General features: G+C 50.1%; 2 protein-coding genes across 2 annotated transcripts; both read left to right on the top strand.

Annotated features, from left to right (window-relative positions):
* Positions 1–453: 453 nt before the first annotated feature.
* Positions 454–4417, top strand: BNIP3 (BCL2 interacting protein 3; the record flags this gene model as incomplete). The annotated part of the gene is given in 5 exon segments (NM_001076366.1): positions 454–605; positions 985–1069; positions 2843–2952; positions 3021–3173; positions 4094–4417. Coding segments are annotated over 5 exon segments (546 nt in total), but the record flags the coding sequence as incomplete, so codon positions are not given.
* A 3719-nt stretch (positions 4418–8136) lies between these two features.
* LOC104976020 (endogenous retrovirus group K member 9 Gag polyprotein) lies at positions 8137–14347 on the top strand. Its single transcript, XM_059882121.1, has one exon. The coding sequence runs from the start codon at positions 8140–8142 to the stop codon at positions 9283–9285; it is 1146 nt and encodes a 381-aa protein (XP_059738104.1). The 5' UTR covers positions 8137–8139; the 3' UTR covers positions 9286–14347.
* Positions 14348–14629: the final 282 nt, after the last annotated feature.

Genomic DNA, 14629 nt, shown 5'->3' with positions numbered 1-14629 from the left:
CTCGGCCCGGTGAGCGGAGGGCCCCCCGGCTCAGCTGCCATTTCCCTGGTGAATATATCAAGTGCTAAGCCTTGGTAATCGGTCATCAATCTGTGGGGCCTCAGGGTCAGAACGTGAGGCTGGAATGTGGAAATTTTAAAGCTTTCCTTAATTTCTAAGTCCCCAAGGCACTGGTTGAGCCTTTTTCTTCTGAGAGCTGAGTGTGGGCGAGTCCTGGCTACAGGGCCTCTGCTGACGGAGCAGATGGTCTGGGGTGCAGCTCCCGAGGGTCCCTGCAGAGGCTAACTGCACAGGGCCTGAGCCGGGCCTGGGGGCGCTACGGCCAGATTCCTGGCGGAGGGCCCGTGGGAGTCTCTGGCACGTCTTGAAACAGACGGGGTGAGCTTGGTATCTTAGCACCAGACTCCGAGATGGGCGGAAAATTGCAACCCGGTTCTTCTCTCGTCCCCGTCAGGCTCCTGGGTAGAATTACACTTCGGCAGTAATGGAAATGGGAGCAGTGTTCCCGACTCTGTTTCTATTTATAACGGCGACATGGAAAAGATACTGCTGGACGCGCAGCACGAATCCGGACGGAGCAGCTCCAAGAGCTCCCACTGCGACAGGTGGGCGAATGTGTGTGTCCCAGCATGGCTCCGCGGGCCTCCCTGGCCTCAGCCAGCGCCCAGACGGCGGGCCCTTTGCCCTCGGGTGGGGGGACACCGCCCCTGGGGTCCTGTCCCTGCTTCTGCCTGCTGGGCGTCAGAGCTCAGCTGAGAAGGCAGGGGGCCACTGTGACTTCTCGACCCTGGTCCCCCCCCCGGGGCTGGCTGCTGCCTGCTGGGCAGAAGTTCAGCTGAGAAGGCAGGGGGCTGCTGTGACTGTTGGGCCCTGGTCCCCGCTGGGGTTGGCGGGAGCGCTTCCTTCTCCAGGGACGCTGTCCCCTGTGTGTGGGGGGGTCTGTGTGTCCTGATGGAAAGGTGAACGTGTGCTGTTTCCCCCAAGCCCGCCCCGCTCACAGACCCCACAGGACACTAACAGAGCTTCTGAGACAGACACGCACAGCCTCGGAGAGAAGAACAGCTCCCAGGTAAGGTGCACAGGGTCTGCCTTCGTGATCTGTCGGTACAGGGCACTGGGTGACCCGGCCCGAAAGCCGACTTGTGCTTCCTCAGACCTTCCCTCAGCTGTGGGGGGTGGGGCATCTCCAGCACTTCACAGAGTGGACCGGAGACGGTGGGGCCGTTTGGTTCAGGGTGTGTGCCCGGGGCCCCGTCTGCCCCACATGCCCTCCCGGGGGACGCGGGCAGGTGGCGGGGAGCCGTGGGGGCCTGTGAGGGTCTGGAGGCCTGCCCAGGGCCCCGTCTGCCCCACACGCCCTCCCAGGGGATGCAGGCGGGTGGCGGGGAGCCGTGGGGGCCCGTGGGGGTCTGGAGGCCTGCCCAGGGCCCCGTCTGCCCCACATGCCCTTCTGGGGGATGCGGGGAGAGTGGCAGGAGTGGCAGGGGGCCGTGGGGGCCCGTGGGGGTCTGGAGGCCTGCCCAGGGCCCCGTCTGCCCCACACGCCCTCCCAGGGGATGCAGGCGGGTGGCGGGGAGCCGTGGGGGCCCGTGGGGGTCTGGAGGCCTGCCCAGGGCCCCGTCTGCCCCACATGCCCTTCTGGGGGATGCGGGGAGAGTGGCGGGAGTGGCAGGGGGCCGTGGGGGCCCGTGGGGGTCTGGAGGCCTGCCCGGGGCCTCCCCATTGGGACGGCACTGCTGCTGTCCCTTCCTCGATGGCACTAGTTGCTTCCAGAAACCGTGCCTCGGGCTTCGCTGACTGGCGCTTGTGTGGTTTGGGTTAGGAGCTGACCAGGCTGGTGGAGGCTGAGCTCAGTTTTCTGAGTTTCCTTTAAGAATCTCTGAGTTTGGTGGGGCCGTAGCCCCTGTTGGGGGGAAGTCCATGAGAGCAGGGTGGGCTGTGGCCCTGAGCTGCCTTTCCGCAGACCTGGGTTGGGCCAGTGGCCAGTGCGGCCTCGCCAGGCCATCTTCCTGCCTGCTGCCTCTTGTGATGCTCAGGGGTGTCGGGATCTAGGAACCTGGGGGGCCCTGCTTTCCTGGGGCCTCAGCTGGTAAAGAATCCGCCTAAAGTGCAGGAGACCCTGGTTGCACTCCTGAGTCAGGAAGATCCCCTGGAGAAGGGAAAGGCTGCCTGCTCCCTTCCTCACTGTGAGAGCTGTGGGGCCCAAGCTTCTATCAGTGCCCCTGGGTCCCCCTGCTGCCTGCCGGGCACTCCTCAGGCTGTCCCGCCCCGGGGGCTCAGCAGTCCTTGTGCTCAGGCTTCTCCAGGGTGCTGCCTGCCTGCTCCCGGATGTGCGGGGTCCAGCCCAGCTTTGTTGTGTCCAGGTGTTTGGTTGGTTTTGGTACCGTGTTCTAGAGTATTTCCATAATTTCTCCCCCTGAATTTAAAGAGGAATTCTATGATCAGGTACACAGTTTTTAAAATTCTAAGCAATGCACCTTTTTAAAGCTCTTCAATTAACATATTATTAATAACATGTATTTTTAAGGCCACTGAGACCAGGGGTGCACGCGGGTTTCTAGTTTTCTCTTCTCCCGCCAGACGCGGACGCGCATCTGCTCTGCGTGCTGTGTGCCGTCAGCTCAGGCACATCCCTGTTGGGGGCGTTTTCGGGGGTTTCTGTTTTTCCTTTTACCCCCAGAACCACAGCCGGTGTCTCTGTGAACATGTGTCCCCACTGGCCGGTGCCCTCCCTGAGGCAGTGCCTGCAGCTCAGGGCCGCTGGAGTCCGGTGGGCCCTCCACGGGGGTGTGGGGTGGGCGGCGAGCCAGGCAGCGGGTTCACCGACCTCGTCTCCCCACAGTCCGAGGAAGACTACATGGAGAGGAGGAAAGAGGTCGAAAGCATCCTGAAGAAAAACTCAGACTGGATTTGGGATTGGTCCAGTCGGCCAGAGAACGTCCCCCCGGCCAAGTGAGTCTGCGTCCACGGGGGCCTCAGGGGCCGGGTGCCGGCGCCCGCTGACCGCCCTCTCCCCTCAGGGAATTCCTGCTCTTCAAGCACCCAAAGCGCACGCCCACGCTCAGCATGCGCAACACGAGCGTCATGAAGAAGGGCGGCATCTTCTCTGCGGAGTTCCTCAAGGTCTTCCTGCCGTCGCTGCTGCTGTCCCACCTGCTGGCCATCGGGCTGGGGTGAGTGCCGCCCGCACGGGGCCGGTGCTGGCCTTGGGCACAGGTGGGGGAGCGGGGAGCCCCCGAGGCGGCTCGCACGTGGAGGGCTCTGGTCTCCCCGGTCCTGATGCGGGCAGATGGGCTTCTCCTGGGCAGCCTACTGGGCCACTGGATGTCAGGACAGGCTTCTGACGTGGGCTGGAGCCCCGGGCTCTGAGAACGGGGCAGAGGAGACGCCCGGCTTGCTGGCTCGGGGAGGCAGGAGCAGGGCCCCCACCCACCCTCCTGAGCCCTGGCCCACAGCCCTGCCCCTGCTCTGGGCTCTGCCCCGCCTTCCCCTCTGGGGAGCTCCTCTCTGCAGGGAGCTTTGTCCAGAACCAGCATTCGGGTCCTCTGGGGCCTGGCGGGGTTAGGCTTCAGCCTTCACTTCCGGGTGTATTTCTGCAGGTGTGTCTGCCCTCCCAGACTTCACAGGGGTCAGGATCAAGCTCTCCTGTCCCCTTGCTCTGCAGAGACTCTCCGCTGGCCTTCAGGCCCTTGATGTCCTCCCCCCGCCCTCCTCCCGGACAGCCCCCCCGCGCCCCTCCATTCTGGGCTCCCTGGGGCGTCCCATGCAGCAGTGGTTTCTGTGAGATGTGCTGATAAACCTGGGGTTGTCAGCTGTCCCGTGGGTGACTGATTAGGTCAGAAAGTGAGGAGGGAGCTCTCAGCTCAGGAGGGGCTGTCCTTTGTGTGTGCCAAGGGTATGCGTTGCACAGCTGTTAGAGCACAGCTGGATTTTTCTAAATTGGATGCTGAAAGGTGTGCTGATCAGAGTGAGACCCATGTGTCCACTGAGTGTTGGCAGCCAGGCCCCTTCTGGGCTGATCAGCTGCTGTCTCGGCAGTGCGCACCCCCGGGAGACACGCCGCCCTGTAACGACCGCCTCCTTTCTCTGTCAGGATCTACATCGGAAGGCGCCTGACAACGTCCACCAGCACGTTCTGATGCAGGCTTTAGCCTGGTGTCCCCACGCCGCGGGGGCCCATGCCCCGCACAGCGCACAGAAGCAGCTGTCTCGGTCCTGGGCGGCCGCCCTGCGAGTCGTTTCTTCTGGCAGCGCCGCCTTCCTAACTCAGTGAAACACAGTAAACCACGCTCTCCCGCAGCCACACTTAGGGATCGAGCAACGAGCATGTCGTTGATTAATACCTACTGTAATAATTCGGTAGTAACCTTCTTCAGATATTATAAATATCAAACTATAAATAATTTTAAAATACCTAGTTATGTTGTATGTAGCATTTTAATGAATTACTGATAGCGTTAAACACTATTTGAGGGAAGGAATGCCGACACTAGGAGGACTGCCTGAGGCTTCACCTGAATAAACACGTGGCCTTACTCCCTGCTGCAGACGCTTTGGTGGACGCGTCTGTCTGCTGCAGACAGCCCTCAGCACTGAGTGTCTGCTGGCTTTGGTACGCGGCATGTAGAATCCACCGCGACACGGGCGGCGCCAAGCGGTCCCCACCCCGGGCGGTCGGGCAGCACCAGACGGACCCCCTGGGACTGTCAGCGCCACTCTGGACAGCAGCCCCTGGACAACCACTGTCTCCTCCCGTCTCCAGATTGCGGAATTTAGTCTGGTTCAGTTTTTTGTGCTCTTAGTATCAGCTGCATTCTAAACTATTCTGTCTGCTTTAAAAGGCTGGAGATAGGAAAAAAATAAATCTTTGCCAAATCCTTGGTTATGGTATTAACATACGGTTTAAAACTAAACGGCATACAAGCTTTTTGGTGAAGCCAGGTGTATCCCCACTGCCTGGGGGTTAAAAGATGCCCTTTCATACACTGTATAAATGCTGTTGTATTTGCTTCACTTTTCCACACTAAATTTCAGTTGTGTTCAATAAACGTAACATTCTAATTTTTAAAAACTTGGTTTATATTTAAACAATGACCTTGGAGGTAGCCCGCAGGCCTTCCATATGGAGGCGAGGCGTCAGCTTCATTACATGCCTGGTCCTGAAGAGGTGAAGGCTGCTTCCCGCTGACCTGCCCTGGCAGGGGCACGTCTCACTGCGATGGGCATGGTTGAGGCTGTGTTCAGGGCCTCCAGCGAGGCCAGGGGTCCCCAGGGCCAGCGCATCTTGGAGAGCACGGGTGAGTTGGGCCATGACCGAGAATGAGGCGGATTCGTGCAGCAAGTTTGCGAGGAGGTGCCCCGGGCTGGGGAGTTGTAAGCCCTTGAGGGTGTCCTGCCTTTCTTTGGAACACCAGCTTTAATTCATGATTGATTCCACTAACTTTCCTTTTGGTTTCATTTTTTAAAACCTTGGTTCTCTCTTGTTTTCTGGCGGGATTATTTTTGTTCCTACCCTCCCAGGTTGCATATCCTTTCTCCCAGCTCTGCCCACTGACTGATGCTGTTACGGGCACAGCTGAGCTGCCAAACACGATCCCCAGGTTCCTTGAGGCTTCTCTCCCATCACTGTGATGTTCCAGTGAACGTCTGATCGTTTAAGGTGTGGGACTGTGTGTGTGTGAGTGTTTTCACTTTTTTGGGCACGGTGACAGCTTCCATAACACCCTCCTGTTAAGGCAGATCACACCACCGTCCATTTAACTGACTGAATAGCAAGTTCACAAAGTACTTAACATCCTCCAGAAGATTTTCAAGCCTGTGCTCGGCTGTTTCCTGAGCAGACTCTTGCCTGCTGCGCCTGCACTGTGGGGTCCCGCTGGGGGTGGAGGCAGGCAGGCCCACCCTGGCGGGAAGTGGGCCGCACCTTCAGCGACACGTGTCTGGGCTGCTTGTGGTTTAGCACTTGACAACGCATGTGCACAAAGATGACAACTTGGGAAACGTGACAGGGTCCCCAAGCCGGAACCGTGTGGCTGCCAGCATGAAAAAAACGGTGGGAAAGCATCCCAGCACCCCCAGTTTTATAGCAGCTGCCGGGTTTTCTGATGCCCAGCCTTTAACCCCACTGCCCCGGTGGTGAGCAGGCCCACCTGGAGAGCTCAGGCAGCCACGGGGCCGGTCCATACCCCACTGAGCTGCCCCAGGGGAAGGGCTGAGTCTGCTGAGCCCTAACTGCAGGCTGAAGAACAAAGTGTGTGCAAGTCAAACGGTTTAGTATTGTTCATGCAGAAGAACTGACGTGTTTGGATTGTGCTGGAGAAGACTCATGAAAGCCCCCTGGATGGTGAGGAGATGCAACCAGTCCGTCCCAAAGGAAGTCAACCCTGAGTATTCACTGGAAGGACTGATGCTGAAGCTCCAATACTCTGGCCACCTGATTTGAAGAGTTGACTAGTTGGAAGATACTGATGCTGGGAAATTCTGAAGGCAAAAGAAGAGGGTGGCAGGGGATGAGATGGTTAGATAGCATCACTGATTCCACAGAAATGAGTCTGGACAAACTCTGGGAGACAGTTAAGGACAGTGGGGGCTGGCCTGCTGCAGTTTCATGGGGCCGCAAAGAGTCGGACATGACTGAGCGACTGAACAACATGCAGAGGAGCCAGAGCATGCACATCTGCTCATCTGTGCCAAAAACTTGGGATGAATCCTCCAGAAATGGATGAGCCTGGCTGTCCCCACGGGTGGGGTGTAACTGGGAGAGGGGCTGCGAGCACCGTGGGAGGCGGGGTGGGACCCTCTGAATAACCTCCTCTCAGGCCCACAGTGCTGCTTCACTTAGGGCCAAAGTCATGAATTCAAGTTGGTGATAACAAGGGAAGCCGACTATTGAAATGGGGACTTTCGTACTGGTCCAGTGGTTAAGAATCTGCCTGCCAATGCAGGGGCCATGGGTTCCATCCCGGGTCTGGGAAGACCCCACGTGCTGTGGAGCGACTAAGCCTGTGGGCCACAGCTCCCACAAGTTTGTGCACGGCAAGTAACGCCCAGTGCAGCCACAATGAACACATGAACCTAAGTGTGACGAACCACGGGATTCTTATAGTGCAGCCAAAATGAACACATGAACCTAAGTGTGACGAACCACGGGATTCTTATGTCATTAGGAGGGGAAGAGGCTTATATGGAATCAAAAGTGCCAGCTGGCAAAAAACACCGGAGAAATTGCTGGACATCTCTTAGATCACATACTTCTCAAGAGCACTTCTGAGGGCCGTCAGCCCAAAACAGGGACCCCTTCCTGGCCATGCACACCCCAGCTCAGGGCCCTCTGAGAGGCAGAAGGCTGGTTGCTTGTTCAGTGGGAAATATGTCTTGAAGGAAATATGGAAAAAACTGTCCAATTACACAGGACAAATCCAGCTAAACATTTGAAATTCATTAAACTTCTGGTGAAAATAGCTAAACAAATATATACCACCCCATCCTTCCAGAAATGCTTAAGGACTTGATACTTAAGACAATAGTTCAATATCTCAGATTTGTGAACTGCATCACAACCAACAGAGTAAGAGAATTACCTTTAAGTGTATTGAAGTGAAGTCGCCCAGTCATGTCCGACTCTTTGTGACCCAGTGGACTGTAGCCTACCAGGCTCCTCCCTTGTTGGGAGGCGCAGTGCAAAATAGCCGTGAAGGAGGAGGTCCGTGAGAAAATGGTGAAGGGCCAGAAGTACCCAGGCATTGTGTACTGATTGCTGAAGAACATTTCCTGCCTTTGGCTATGCTTGGTGCCTAGATTTAACAATTATACATTAAAGACGTTGCTTGAGAAAATGGGTCATGGATAAATACATGGGTCGTTAAGAATGCGCTGTTGCTTGAAGTATCTCTTACTGATTATATCCTAGCCTTGTACGTGTTCTGCTGGCTGTATGCTCTAAGCTCTTGTTCCTTGCTCCTATAAAAAGACTTGACTGCGGAAGTAAACTTGTCAGTCCTGCAGAGACTGTCCAAGTGTTGTTCTTTCAGGTTCGCCGTTTCCAAGTCCTGGAGACATATCTCCAACAAGTGGCGCCCAAACAGGGACTTGAAGGAAGACTGAACAAAGCGGCGAGCGCTGCAGAAAGAGGTAAGCAGGATGGGACAACATAACAGTAAGATTCCTTTCATTTCTATAATGCATCACTTTCTGAAACAAAATGGTGTCAATGTTTCAAGAGATCAGTTGAATGACTGCTATCATATTTTACTGGAACATAATCCATGGTTCCCAGAAGAGGGGACGCTCGATCTAGACATATGGAAAAGGATTAAGAATAATGTTTTGCGAGCATATCGGCAAGGAGTCCGTATTCCCCCTCAATGGTGGGTTACATGGTCACTCATACGGGCTGTCATAGAACAAATTGAAGGGCATAATGTTGATTTGGAAGTAGAAACTGTTCGGTCTTTACATGAATATGAGCTTAAGGAACAAGATATGCAAGGTGCTTTGAAATATAAGAATGTTATGCTCAATCAGACACAATCCCTGGAAAAACAGCTTGGAGACGTATGTATACAGGATGTGTCGAAGCCGAAACCACTTGGAGTGGAGGTCATTTCATTCAACGGACAGCCCAAACCTGAGGTTTTTCCTTCTGCTTCGTCTGTAACAGCAGTTGCTAACTTTGCTCGTACTAATCATTTCACTCCTCCTCGGGAGATGCCTGCTTGCGCTTTCGCTTTCCCAATACAGTTTGATCAGCCTGCCCAAGGCCAGAATGCTTGGGCTGGTCTAGGTTTTGGTATGTTGTCCAGCTTTAAGAAAGCATGCACTCTGTATGGACCTACTTCTCCTTACTGTGTAGAATTCCTCAGAGGATGGGCTGATCATTGGATGCCATGTGATTTTTTTCAAGTAGCAAAGATGGTTCTAAATCCTCAACAGTTACTTCAGTGGCAAATGTGGGTTGATGATGAGGCCCAACAAATGACGACTGACCAGCAATCTCGTGGTAACCCTGCCAATTTAGCCTATGATATACTCACTGGAACGGGAGCCATGGCCGACATGACTGCGCAATTAGATACTATTACCCCTCAGATGTTACATTTCATTAGAGAAATTTCTTGCCAAGCATGGGCAAAGGTTGATAATGTTAACTCTGATGGTTCATTTGTCAAGATTACCCAGGGACATGAGGAGGAATATGCCCAATTTATAGGAAAATTAAAGGATGCCCTCAAAATCTATCAGAGATTAAACCTTACAAAGTATTATTTTAAAACAACTTGCCTTTGAAAATGCTAATGAGGAATGTCAATCCATGCTTAGACCAATTCGAGAAACTGGTTCTCTTATGGAATATTTGAAAGCTTGTAGAGATACCGGATCTATGTCCCATAGAGCAAAATTAGCGGCACTAGAAATTTTCAATGTGCAAAAGGCTGCCAGTGCTAAATGCTGTAACTGCGGGAAGGCCGGCCATAGGAAAAAACAATGCCACATGCCAGTGCAAACAGCTAAAAATAATAATACTTCTAAAAAAAAAAAAAAAAAAAGAGACCCCCAAAAGTTTGCCAAAATGTAAAAGGGGATTCCATTGGTTGAATAAATGTCATTCCAAATTCGATAAGGATGGAAATGCATTGACACCAGAAGCACAACAAAAACAGGGAAACTAATAAAGGGGCCTGTGCTCAGCCCACGACAAAAGGAGGACCCGGCATTACGACACTGTCCTCAGCCCACGACAAAAGGAGGACCCAGCGCTATGACACTGTCCTCAGCCCACGACAAATGGAGGACCAGCATTACGACACTGTCCTCAGCCCCACTACAAAAGGAGGACCCAGCGCTATGACACTGTCCTCAGCCCCACTACAAAAGGAGGACCCAGCACTATGATACTGTCCTCAGCCCACGACAAAAGGAGGACCAGCATTACGACACTGTCCTCAGCCCACGACAAAAGGAGGACCCGACACTATGACACTGTCCTCAGCCCACTACAAAAGGAGGACCCAGCAGTATGACACTGTCCTCAGCCCACGACAAAAGGAGGACCCAGCACTATGACACTGTCCTCAGCCCCACTATAAAAGGAGGACCCAGCAGTATGACACTGTCCTCTAGCCCCACTACAAAAGGAGGACCCAGCATCATGACACTGCAAGCAGCTACATCTAAGAGTGCTGGCGTTGATATACCCAGTCCTTATGACATGGAGTTAATAGAATTATACAATCCTCATAAAATCCCCACTGGATATTATGGTCCGAACAGTTGGACTAACTTTGGGATGTAGCAGCTGTACAATGAAAGGTTTAGTAGTATTGGCTGGAGTTATGGATAAAGATTATGAAGGAGAGATACATGTCATGGTGGATGTTGTAAAATTAGGAAATGTATATCTACAAAAAGGGGAACGCTTTACACAATTATTACTTTTGCCATATGTCAAACCAATGAGGGCGTCTGATAAAATTAGGCAAGGAGGTTTTGATAGCACCAATCTTACCGCCGCACTATCTACCTTATTAAAGGAACATCAAAAGCCTATGCTTACTCTAAAGATACGGGGAAAAAATTTCACAGGTGTGTTGGATACAGGAGCCAACATTTCCATTATTAGAAATGAAGAATGGCCCCTTGAATGGGGTAAGACTGTGGCTCCTTCCAGACTGTTAGGGGTAGGAGAGGCTGATGCTACACGAACTTTCGTCAGTGCATCCTATTTACAAGCTTATGGTCCCGATCAAATTGTAGCTTACATCAAACCATATATTACCAGTATCCCTATTAATTTGTGGGGAAGGGATTTTCTTGAACAAACGAAAGCCACGATCTCTCTAAATGAGCCTTTTTGATGGGGGCCATTGAGTTAACACCGCTGCCTCTCGATTGGGAATTTGATGCCCCAATATGGACACCTCAATGGCCCCTGACTAAAGAAAAGTTGGCAGCTCTCACACAATTAGTAAATGAGCAATTACAGAAAAATCATATAGAGCCTTCATTTTCCCCATGGAATTCTCCCATTTTTGTAATAAAAAAGAAATCAGGAAAATGGTGAATGCTGATAGATTTAAGAAATGTTAATAATACTATGATTCCTATGGGGCCCTTACAACCTGGATTGCCCTCTCCTTCCATGGTGCCAAAAGGATGGCCTGTAATTATTATTGATTTACAAGACTGCTTTTTTACTATACCTTTGCATCCTAAAGATAGAAAATGTTTTGCTTTTTCAGTTCCCTCTATAAATCACATGGCTCCTATTAAAAGATTTCAATGGAAGGTTTTACCTCAGGGGATGATGAACTCTCCTACCATTTGCTAATATCTCATATCTGTTTTATTACAACCCAGTAGTGATAAATATCCTACTGCCTCCATAATTCATTATATGGATGACATACTCCTCTCCATGGAATCTGAAGTTTGTTTACAACAGTTATATGAGGAAGTCACCACCACTCTTCAAAATCAGGGCCTACTTGTTGCACCAGATAAAATTCAATTGAAAGCACCCTTTAATTACCTAGGACATGTTATGGAAGAGTCTAAGATAAAACCTCAAAAAACTCAAATCTCTGTGCATTCTCTATGCACATTAAATGATTTTCAAAAATTCATAGGAGATATTAATTGGCTTCAGTCATCTATTGGCATTCCCCCCTATGCATTACAAAATTATTTAAAAATTTAAAGGGACCTCCTGACCCTAATAGTCCTAGACAGCTAACAAAAGAAGCAAAAGAGGAATTAGAATTTGTTGAAAAACACATTCAACAATCTTTCTCAACTCAGCTGAACCATACCCAACCGGTCTATTTATATATATTCCCCACCAAACATTCACCTACTGCAATCATAGCTCAAAACAGCCCGATAGAATGGGTATATCTACATACTAAGCCGTCAAAGAAAATCGTATCATACATTGAGAAAATAGGACAGCTGTTGTATCAGGAAGGAGCCGTGTACAAACCTTAACTGGATTTGATCCATATGCAATACATGTCCCTTTGACAAAAAAGGAATTACAAATTGCCTTACAGTATAACATGACCATGCAAATAGCATTAAGTGACTTTCAGAATGTTATCTCATTCCATTTGCCGAAAGGAAAATTATGGGACTTCCTACAATTTACTAAATTTATAGTAACTAATATCATTGCCTCCCAGCCTATTTCAAATGCACCTACCTATTTCATTGATGGCAACCAGAAAGGCATAGCTGGGATTGTCGGCCCTGATATCAAAGAGAAATAACCCCCTGCCTATTCTTCAGTACAAAGGGTTGAATTGTATGCATTATATGCTCTTTTGTCTCTTCAGCCATCATCCTTCAATGTCTATACTGATTCCAAATACCTTGCTTCCCTTTCCCCTGATTTTGTTACTGCCTTTTTATACAACCTAGATGAAGAATTATATGTTCTCTTTTCTAAGACTCAAGCCTTAATTCAATCACGTACAGAACCTTTCTTCATTGCACATATGCATGCTCATTCAGGTTACCTGGCCCCCTGGCAGCAGGGAATGATGCTGTTGATAAGTTCATGGCTCCTATCTTTACATCTGCTATGGACGAACACGCTAATCTTCATACCAATGCTAAAAGATTGCATTCTAAATACCATATTCCCCTCACTGAAGCGAGACATTACGTATCACAGTTTCAGGAGTTAATCCTCGTGGGCAACAGCCTAACTCCCTTTGGCAATCGGACTTCACTCATTGTTCCTTGGGAAAGTTTTCTTTGCTTTTTGTTTCAATGGATACGTTTTCAGGTTTTATATGGGCAATGCCTGTCTCTTCAGAATCCAGCAAACACGCCATTTCCGTGCTTTTACTCAGCTTCCCTGTTATAGGAATACCTTCGGTCTTAAAAACAGATAATGGGCCTACATTTACCTCTCACTCATTTCGTTCATTTCTAAGGGAATGGAATGTAACACACATCACGGGGACACCCTACAATCCCCAGGGTCAAGCAATTATCGAAAGAGCCCATCATATTCTTAAAATTCATTTGTTAAAACAGAAAGGGGGAATATGGAAGAGGAGATACACTTCTTATCCTATGAACCCTCAATTGTTATTATCTTTAACTCTTTATTCCTTAAATTTTTTAAATTTACTAAAAGATAGTTCTGATACTCGTGCAGACCGACATTTTGCAGAGGAAAACAGTAAGAAACCGTTAGAAGCCAACACACCAATATGGTATAAACAGTTTAATCAATGGTTGCCAGGAATCTTACGACTCCTAGGCAGAGGTTACGGTCTTGTTGTTGCAGATGGAGAAGAAATCTGGGTTCCACTTCGCCATGTCCGTTACCGAGAAGGACCCCGAGACCAGACTCCCCCGACAGGTGACACAGCTGACGCAAAGGGTCTCGTCAATGACCATAAAGAAGCCGAAGAGAAAACGTTAACGTCTGAACCCCTACCGTAGGACCTGAGCAATGACGTGTGTGGAAGATTCCTGCTGCATTGGAGTGCTTTGCCAATGTATATGGGACTGCAAAAGCCTTAAAACCTCAAAACTATACCTTTTTATACGACAGTACAGGTTATATACAATCTTGTGAGCACCTCCCGTATATGTTTATTGTAGGTAACTTTGATATAGATCTTTCTGCTAAGATTGTTAACTGTACACATGTGCCTTGTACATGTGTTCAAACCATACTATTTCATATCATTATGTCAACATTGCAATAGTCAAGTAAAGATCTGATTTGTGGCTTCCTGTTAACCTAACAGAACCATGGACCGACTCTGTATTTCTCTCAGTTTTGCTCAAATATGGCTTAAGGGGATCAAGGCGCATAATAGGATGGATTATTGCTGGCATTCTTAGTCTAATATCTATTGTTACAGTAGGAACCCTATCTGGTATGGCACTACACAATTCTATACAGATGTCTCTACTCAAGACTCCATGCCTCCTACAATGGAGTCCAACTAACAGCTGCCGTGCTTAAACTAAAAACAAAAGGAGGATATGTTGGGAGGCACAGTGCAAAATAGCCGTGAAGGAGGAGGTCCGTGGGAAAATGGTGAAGGGCCAGAAGTACCCAGGCATTGTGTACTGATTGCTGAAGAACATTTCCTGCCTTTGGCTGTGCTCGGCGCCTAGATTTAACAATTAAACATTAAAGACGTTGCTTGAGAAAATGGGTCATGGATAAATACATGGGTCGTTAAGAATGCGCTGTTCCTTCAAGTATCTTTTACTGATTATATCCTAGCCTTGTACGTGTTCTGCTGGCTGTATGCTCTAAGCTCTTTGTTCCTTGCTCCTATGAAAAGGCTTGACTGCAGAAATAAACTTGTCAGTCCTTGCAGAGACTGTCCAAGTGTTGTTCTTTCAGGTTCGCCGTTTCCAAGTCCTGGAGACATATCTCCAACATCCCTCCATGGGATTCTCCAGGCAAGAGTACTGGAGTGGGTTGCCATTTCCTTCTCCAGGGGATCTTCCCAACCCAGTGATCAAACCCAGGTCTCCTGCATTCCAGGCAGACACTTTAACCTCTAAGCCACCAGGGAAGCCCTTGATTTCAGACCATGAATTTTAAATTGTTAATCAGTCACTTCAGTCACTCTTTGCAACCCCATGGACTGCAGCA

Source organism: Bos taurus, chromosome 26 (genome assembly GCF_002263795.3).
Source record: "Bos taurus isolate L1 Dominette 01449 registration number 42190680 breed Hereford chromosome 26, ARS-UCD2.0, whole genome shotgun sequence".
NCBI classification, from domain to species: Eukaryota; Metazoa; Chordata; class Mammalia; order Artiodactyla; family Bovidae; genus Bos; species Bos taurus.
This window is presented reverse-complemented; position numbering and strand designations above follow the sequence as displayed.

Excerpts from the sequence above, each read along its gene's own strand:
- LOC104976020 (XM_059882121.1), top strand. The coding sequence starts at position 8,140 with ATGGGACAACATAACAGTAAGATTCCTTTCATTTCTATAATGCATCAC.